The following is a 7557-nucleotide window of genomic DNA, read 5'->3' on the forward strand; positions in this document are numbered from 1 at the left end:
TACAAACTAGAGAAACCTGAAGAGGGTGTATCGATTATTACTGAGCTGCAGAGTGCCTTCTACAGCCCATGGTGCTTTCAAGTCCTTCTCACCACTGCTCCTCCCATTGCATAGATGAAGAAGCTGAGGTCAAGGGTTGTCACCGTCCTGCCCATTTATTCATTCTTACGTCATCTAACAGCAATAAAAAAAAGGAATTATGGACAGGTGCTATGGTAGATGACATAACAAGGTGACGTGGCATCTAGTGACAATAGCTGGGAAAAGCGCTGATGCTTCCAAACTCAATACAGTGGGAATGATAACATCTGACACTTCCAGCAGTTTCCAGGTGTGGTTCTGATGAGATAAAAGCCTACAGTTGCCCTGCCAGGTAGCTCAATTGGTTAGTGTTGCCCCAAGGCCAAGGTTGCCTGTTTGTTGCCTGTTTGATCTCTGGTCAGAGCATATACAAGAAGCAACCAGTGAATGCATAAATAAATGAAGCAACAAACTGATGTCTCTCTCTCTCTCTCTCTCTCTCAAACCAATAGTGTAAAAAAAAGCCTATGGTTGAGGTCATCCATAATTTTAATAGGAGCAGCTTAGAGATGGCAACTTAATCAACCAGAATGGCTGGTGGAGTTATCTGAAAATTGTATTTGCATATCAAGCATCCTGATTTTGCTTAGATTTCATATGTATTTGGTGTGGGAGGGGAGACTGATAAATGAATAAATATTCATTTTTTATTCATTTATGATAAATATTAAGCTATGTCACCCAAATCACCCCTTAATTCTACTAGTCCTTATGGTGACACCTACAGTAAGTAATGGTTCCAGATTAGGGATTGTACCAGGGGGTAAGAGTAAAAAGGAAAGTTGGAAAGTGGAAGCAAGGGAAGTCCTTAGTACCTTCTTTCTCTTGGGTCCAAGAAGAGGTACAGCTGGCCAAAATATCCCCTTCCAGAGCAGACGCTTTCCCATGAATCACCCCCAGGAACATTAATCCTCAACTTGATACTGGGGCGATATTACCCTATTCCTTTAAGGAAGCCTGAAGCATTGTAACAGCTCCGGGCTCCAATCTTCCCTCCTTCTCTCTCACCTGTACCTCTGCTGCCCTACCATGTCCGAATCGATCCCACCTCCTCGGGCTCACCCACCTAACTCAGTTTTCTAAACGATAGTTCTGTGCCCCTCCACTACTCAAAAATCTTCCCTGTACCACTGATTCAAAAATTCCACTACTAGGTGTAGACACAAAAGAAAACAGAGGCTCAGACAAACAACTTCTACATCCATGTTCGTAACAGCACTGTACACAATAGCCCAAGGGGGAAACAACCCAAAGTCCATCAACAGATGATGGACAAATGAGATGCAGTATATACATACAATGAAATATTACCCAGCCTTAAAAAGGAATGAAATTCTGATACATGTGAAAACATGGATGATCCTTGAAAATATTATATATTAAGTAAAATAAGCCACAAGGACAGGTACTGTAGGATTCCACTTAAATGAGGTACCTGAAACTAGGCCAGCTCCAAGACAGAAAGCAGAACAGAGGTTGCCAGGTGCTGAAGGAAAGGAGAATGGGGAGCTATGGTTCAGTGACTACGGAGTTTTACATGGAGTGAAAACAAAATAGCTCTGGAAAGGAACAATGGTGATGGTTGCAGAACATCATGACTGTAATTAATGCCCCTGAATTATGCTCTTAAAAATGGTTAAAATGTTAAATTTTGTTATGTATACTTTGCCACAAAGAATCAAAAATTAAAAAAAGAAGACTCTTTCTCCAGCTCCCTGATGTCTGCCGACTTAGCGATAACTCCCTGAGCCTGGCGCAGAGACCCCTCGCCCAACAGCTTCGCCCGCCCCTCCTCCCCTCCGGCTCTCCCTTCTGTATCACTCGAGCCACACGACCAGCCGCACACCCCACTGTTCGCCTAATATTCTACAGTCAAACGCGACAGGGAGGAAGCTTCGATTTTCTTTTTAATTGAAAATAGGGCCTGGTGTTTTCTTATGTTTCACAAAAAAAACAAGATCCATTTTCCTTGCCTGCTAGTCATATACACGGGTTTTAGTCACATTTCTAAACATAGCTCTGAGTTCAAAGCTCTCGGGGCCAGTGAAGATATCAGTATTATAAATGAGGCTCCACCAACATTTTATCATGCCTATGAAAGTTTCCTGTAACTGCATGCAGCTCTATGCAAACAAAAACAAAGGGAAACATCTAACAATGGTCAATCACAATCTACAATCAATAGATGCACCAGGTAAAAGTGTACTAAAGAGAAAAAATGATCTCCATGTAGCTGCCTGGGCTGAAAAGTCCTCCCAAGAACAGGCTCACTGGTGGAGTGGGCATGGACAGAGGTGAGGAGGAAACACCAACTTCTACCAAACTCTGTCGTAGCAGATTATCTTTCCTTTCAGATTTCCTCCCTAGAGATCTGCCCATAATCAAAAGGATGGCAAAACATTCAGAATTTAGAATATGTTAGAAAAAGGAAGAAGTCCAACTCCGTAGCCTCTCACAGGCTTTAGCAGATTGAAACGCTTTACTGGCCCATTAAATGTGCGAAGTAATCCCAGTTGGGTGGCATGACTGCTTCAAAGGCAACCCTCTTTTTAACTAAGAATGCCCTTGAAAAAATACTTAATAATATTGCTTGCGCTGCAACAACTCTTAACAAATCAGCGGTTACCATATTCGGTCGATTACCATCACTTAAATGCACAATCGAGCAAACCTTCGGATTGTAAAACAGAGAAAGTCTGTAGGGTCTGCCTGAATTACACATTCCTACCACCTCTTCCACATTCTTCAGCTCCACACAAAAATGAAATGAAGCCAAATACATCACAGCAAAGGGGACAGTGTACCAGATGCGCTCAACAATCCAGATATATGCGCAGAAATAATGTTCCATTCATTCTCCCTCAAAAGATTAAAAGCATCTTTATCCCGTTCCCTTTGCAGCTCTCCTCAAAGGTGAGATTTACAGCATGTCACATTTTATCTTAAAAATGTGTATGTGTCATAATAATTTCATATTTGAGTGCTTTATCAGCAATTTTTACATGAAAGGCATTCCGATTCAGAAACTAGGTATAAAGGAAACTTCATGTTTTAAGCAATAGGATCTACAAATATTTTTAAATTTAATTTGGTACCTTTTTTTAAATTTGCTTTTGCAATCACACCTACTTGGCATGTGATTAAAACAGACTGAAAATGAATGCCTAACACATGTGATGGCAATGCTAAATTTTAGGGTCCCAGAAACAGTCATTCCAAAAAGGAAATACAAATACTTTTTAAAAAATTTATGAGTACTAAAAAAACTGTGTGCTCCAAATTATGGCTAAGTATAATCTAAAGCACTAAAAATATCTATTTTGGTCTCAGAGGAATTTACAGGGCAAAAATTGCAATGCCCTGCTGCCCACCCTCCTACAAATTGGAGGGACTGTGCAAATTGTTAGATTATCAAGATCAATGCTTTCTGCTGCAAGACTCCTGATTTGGTTAATTCAGCCAACACCGTTTTTCACAATGCAAAGTGTTAGCAGTATAGTCTCTTTATAGTACAGTCTCACAGTTATTATCTCTACCCCGGTGCCCAAATTCACTGCACACAGGGCTTCTTTGTGTCCAAGGTCATTATAAGAGGTTCCCCTGTAACCGGTCCTCTTGGAAGGCTCACACCTAACATTTTCCAACCCCCTCCTAGTATTTCTGCATGACTACCAGGATTCATAAACAACAGTGTGCCCTTGCTTTTGTTTTCCTGTTTGACAAGTGACTGAACTTCAACAAGGATGCCATTGAAAGAAAACAAAACCCTCCTCTCTCCACTACTCGTTACAGCCTTCTTATAAAGGACAGAGTGCCCCTCAAAACTGGTTAAAATGTAGATCAGACAGCTAGAGGCTGAGGGTGCGCTTTAAATGTCTAAAAAGCAATAGGTACTTGTCCAAGCAATAGGTACAGAGCACAACACATAAAAAGTTGAACTTAACATTCCTATATCCCGATGTGACATGTGATTTCAGCAGTATTTACACAACAGTCAACCTCTGAAATCACAATGAAACTTAACTGGATGTGAGTAGAATTGAGGTGTATACCACAAACAAGTCTTTGTACTTTTGTATAGTTCTGCAAAATTAAGAAGTTACGTGGAGAACCAGAAACGTAACAATACTTATCGTATACCAACCCCGTTGGCGGCTGCCATCTGCACTATAGTTTCTATTGCTGATTTATTAAAATACCGCCCATCTCCACCAACCACCAGTGAGGATCCCTGGCGATCCTTTAGGTCTATGGAAAAGAATACACTCTGGATAAAGTTTTCCAGGTAGCATGGCTTTGCCTCAAAACAGTAGGTTTTCTTCTGCAATCCACTAGTTCCTGGCTTCTGGTCATAGTAGGGAGCTGTAGCAAAAGTCAACAGAGGGACAGGACCTTCTTCCATTCTCCTGTATCTCCCAGGAATCCATTCGCCAAAATCACTCATCTTTCATTTCCACCACGTGGCTCAGCGAGGGTATCCAGAAAGCAATGGAGCGTCCCCCAAATAGTCTGTCTGACCTGAAGCTGCCGCGGCGGCGGCGACTGAATGCCTGAAACAGAGGTTCTGTCTGGACGATCACTCTCAAGGCGAAGCTGGGTTAATTCCTGCCGTCATCGCCCCTGGTGAAAAAGTCAAGGGCCACACGCCCACCCACACCCACACACAAAGCAGATCTTCAAAGTTGTTTTGATGAGGACAGTTCTGCCCACGTAACCAAGCTAAATACCCTTCAATTATTTTTGCCTCATGTCCCGTTAGGGTGGGGAGAGCTCTGCCGGTGCTGCATGCAGGAGACTTCAGTTACAAACACCAGAGGGCTGCCAGATTCCACGCTGGGAGCCAGGCAGAAACAGAGCAAGTGCGGACCCCAGGAGCAGGTCCACGAATAAGACACCCTGGTGTGGCTCCCACGGCTCCCGACACCCCTTAAACTAGAGCCTCCCTGGGCATTCATCACTGAGAAGGCCATCTGAAGCTAAAGCTGTCCCATGCCATCCAGCAAGTTAAAGGTCAATCTTAAAATGGAAGTGAAGGATCTCAGTTACCTCTGGTTTTCACATCACTGTCATTCTGACACCCAAGAGATTTTTTACTCTGCACATGCAATTCCAGTTAAAACGGGGGAAAAATCACTTAAGAGAAAAGATTTTATTTTTTGACCACCAAGGGTTTAACAAAATAATACTGAGTTCTAGAAGAATAGATACCTACAAATATGCCATGAACTACCAACAGCTTGGTCATACCCTTGAGTTTATGGAAAAGCGTGAATGCAGACCTACCAAAACCTTGAAAATGTAAGCAGAGGTGAGGGGGTGGGGAGCGGGGGAGTGTGTTTTTCTGAGTACATGAGATTTGATCAAGTTATTATTTAGAACAATACTATGAACATAAGATTAAATTTTGTTTTAATTTTCTCAGCTTTAAATAGACTTGATTTTTAAGAACACATTTTTAGTGAAACGGTTTAAGTCCTTCGCATTTGAAGAACCTAAATTGTTTGGAAACACACTACCTGAATAAATTTGACATCCAACCCCATTTGGTCTGTGATATTTTATTAATAATCTTCTTAAATGCATACATGTGTGTTCTTTATCTGGTTCAGCAGAAGTTGTTCATTAAGCTCCATTGTCAAGGTTTTGGTGGACTTGTTAAAGGTGCTTAAAAAGTAAACCAAGTCTAGTTACATACACCACATGTTTGGAGAGTTTGACACGCACTGGAAGAGTCAAGGTTTCCAAGGAAAAGGTGAACAATCCACTGACAAACAGCATCTAGGTGTTTTCCGGATTCCCAGCAAGGCAGCAGGCTGCCCTCTTGGAGGTGAAATGCCCCTGCGTTCTGGGGTCTGCTCTGAGCAGGGGCAGCAGGACCACCAGCCCCGTGAAAGCCACTACAACCTGCAAGGGAGCCTGCTCTCCTTCCAATGGCAAACGGGGCTGGCCCACGAGCAGCGAAGGCCTCTGGACGTAGCATTAAAATGACCCACAAGGCACAGTTTTCCATTCCATGGAAAATCAGTAGGCCCTAAAGACAATTACTTTTTATAGCTTATTTTTGCTTCTGATTGTAGTTTTTAAAACAAAAATTCTTTAGAAATTAAATTACGAAGTAAGCTTGCTTTATTAACAGTAGTTTACACACCCACTGTTTCTCAACTTCCTGCAATGCATTTTTTCGGTCATATTTTTTAAGTTCGGTGCCAGGTTTCCTCTGGTTTTAGAAAGGCTTGCAAATTGGGCCAGTATATGCATCTTGACATATTTAATAATAGACCCAGATTCATGAAATATCAACCCAATAATCTTTTCATTGGGAATAGCAGAGCAACCAACCATATAATTGGTAGTTTTAATGAGATCTTGAAACCCAGGGTAGGTTCAGGGATGCTTGGTCACAAGGGTGCCCGGGCACCAACCACCCGACACTCCCCCGCCCACACGCTCCGGCCATGCTCTCTGCTGGTGGTCTGCCACTGTGCTGGTGACGCTCTTTCTGAAGCTAGAACTGGAAACCCAGCCTAAGGAAAGAGTTCTGTTCCCCAAAACAGAGAGTAACAGGTTCAGCTGCAACATATGTCTGTTATGGTGTTTGTCAATAGGCAAAGCCAGACCAAAAAAGACATAATCCTTGCCCTAGGAAAGCTTCTATTCTAAAAATGGGCCCGAGTCATAATTTTATGGACACTAAAGTACTCAACCCCATATAAAAATATTACCAGAAGCAGCAATGTTAGATGGACTGTGAAGTGTGGTAAAAAAAGGAGAGGCATTAAAAACATTAAGCTTCCTAAGACACTCAGACTAAGTGGGGCAGCTATTAAGAAACTCATTTGTTTTAGCTCTCCAGCAAAGGTTGAACTTCATCTTCAGGAACGTTACTGTCGAGCATAGCGAACCTAATTTGGCCTAATGAATCCGCCTGCATCGCCAGTACTCCTTCACAATGACACAAATTGCACTGAAACCATATGGGGGATTTAAGGATTACTCCCTTCAGACAAGGAACTTTCACACTGGTCTTGGGTCCAATCAATTTCACAATGGCAGAGTTATGAACCCCTTCGCTCCCGGCCTCGCAAAGACTCCTGGTTCCCCTTCTGATCAGCAATGATGCCTTCCTAGGAGCACACAGCAGAAACTGTAGACTTGCCAAGCCTTCATTCACTCATTTTATCTTTCTTTCTTTCCGCCAATATTTATTGGGTAGCTAGCTAACTATTATGTCCCAGGGCCCATGTGAATGCTGGACTCAGGGCCTAAATACATTCGCCTCTTCATACGAAGAGTTCTTCTTTAGCAAACACCATAGGAATAGGCACGGAGGATGGAACCGCAAACCCTGTCTCTAGCGGGAAGCCCTTGAAGCAAAGCTACTGATTGGGCTAAAAGCAGCAGGGATCATCAGATCCCCAGCCTGAGGCCCTGAGCTTGGGACTGGCTGCAGGTGCCTGCCCCTGACTGCTTGGGGTG

At 42.8% G+C, this 7557-nt stretch overlaps 1 protein-coding gene across 2 annotated transcripts in view; it reads right to left on the reverse strand.

Annotated features, from left to right (window-relative positions):
- The window catches only part of PGM1 (phosphoglucomutase 1), a 58340-nt gene that overhangs the window by 30326 nt on the left and 20457 nt on the right, over positions 1 to 7557 (reverse strand). Inside the window, exon 1 of one of the 2 annotated variants that reach the window (XM_037043438.1) lies at positions 4226 to 4579. The exons of the other annotated variant lie outside the window; for it this stretch is intronic. Coding sequence (XP_036899333.1) covers positions 4226 to 4525 — 300 coding nt within the window. The 5' untranslated portion in view covers positions 4526 to 4579. Of the gene's footprint in view, positions 1 to 4225; positions 4580 to 7557 lie in introns of those variants that run through there. 2 annotated transcript variants of the gene reach the window in all.

This window comes from Sturnira hondurensis, unplaced genomic scaffold (assembly GCF_014824575.4).
Source record: "Sturnira hondurensis isolate 20B ecotype Veracruz unplaced genomic scaffold, ASM1482457v3 Scaffold0000648, whole genome shotgun sequence".
NCBI lineage: Eukaryota > Metazoa > Chordata > Mammalia > Chiroptera > Phyllostomidae > Sturnira > Sturnira hondurensis.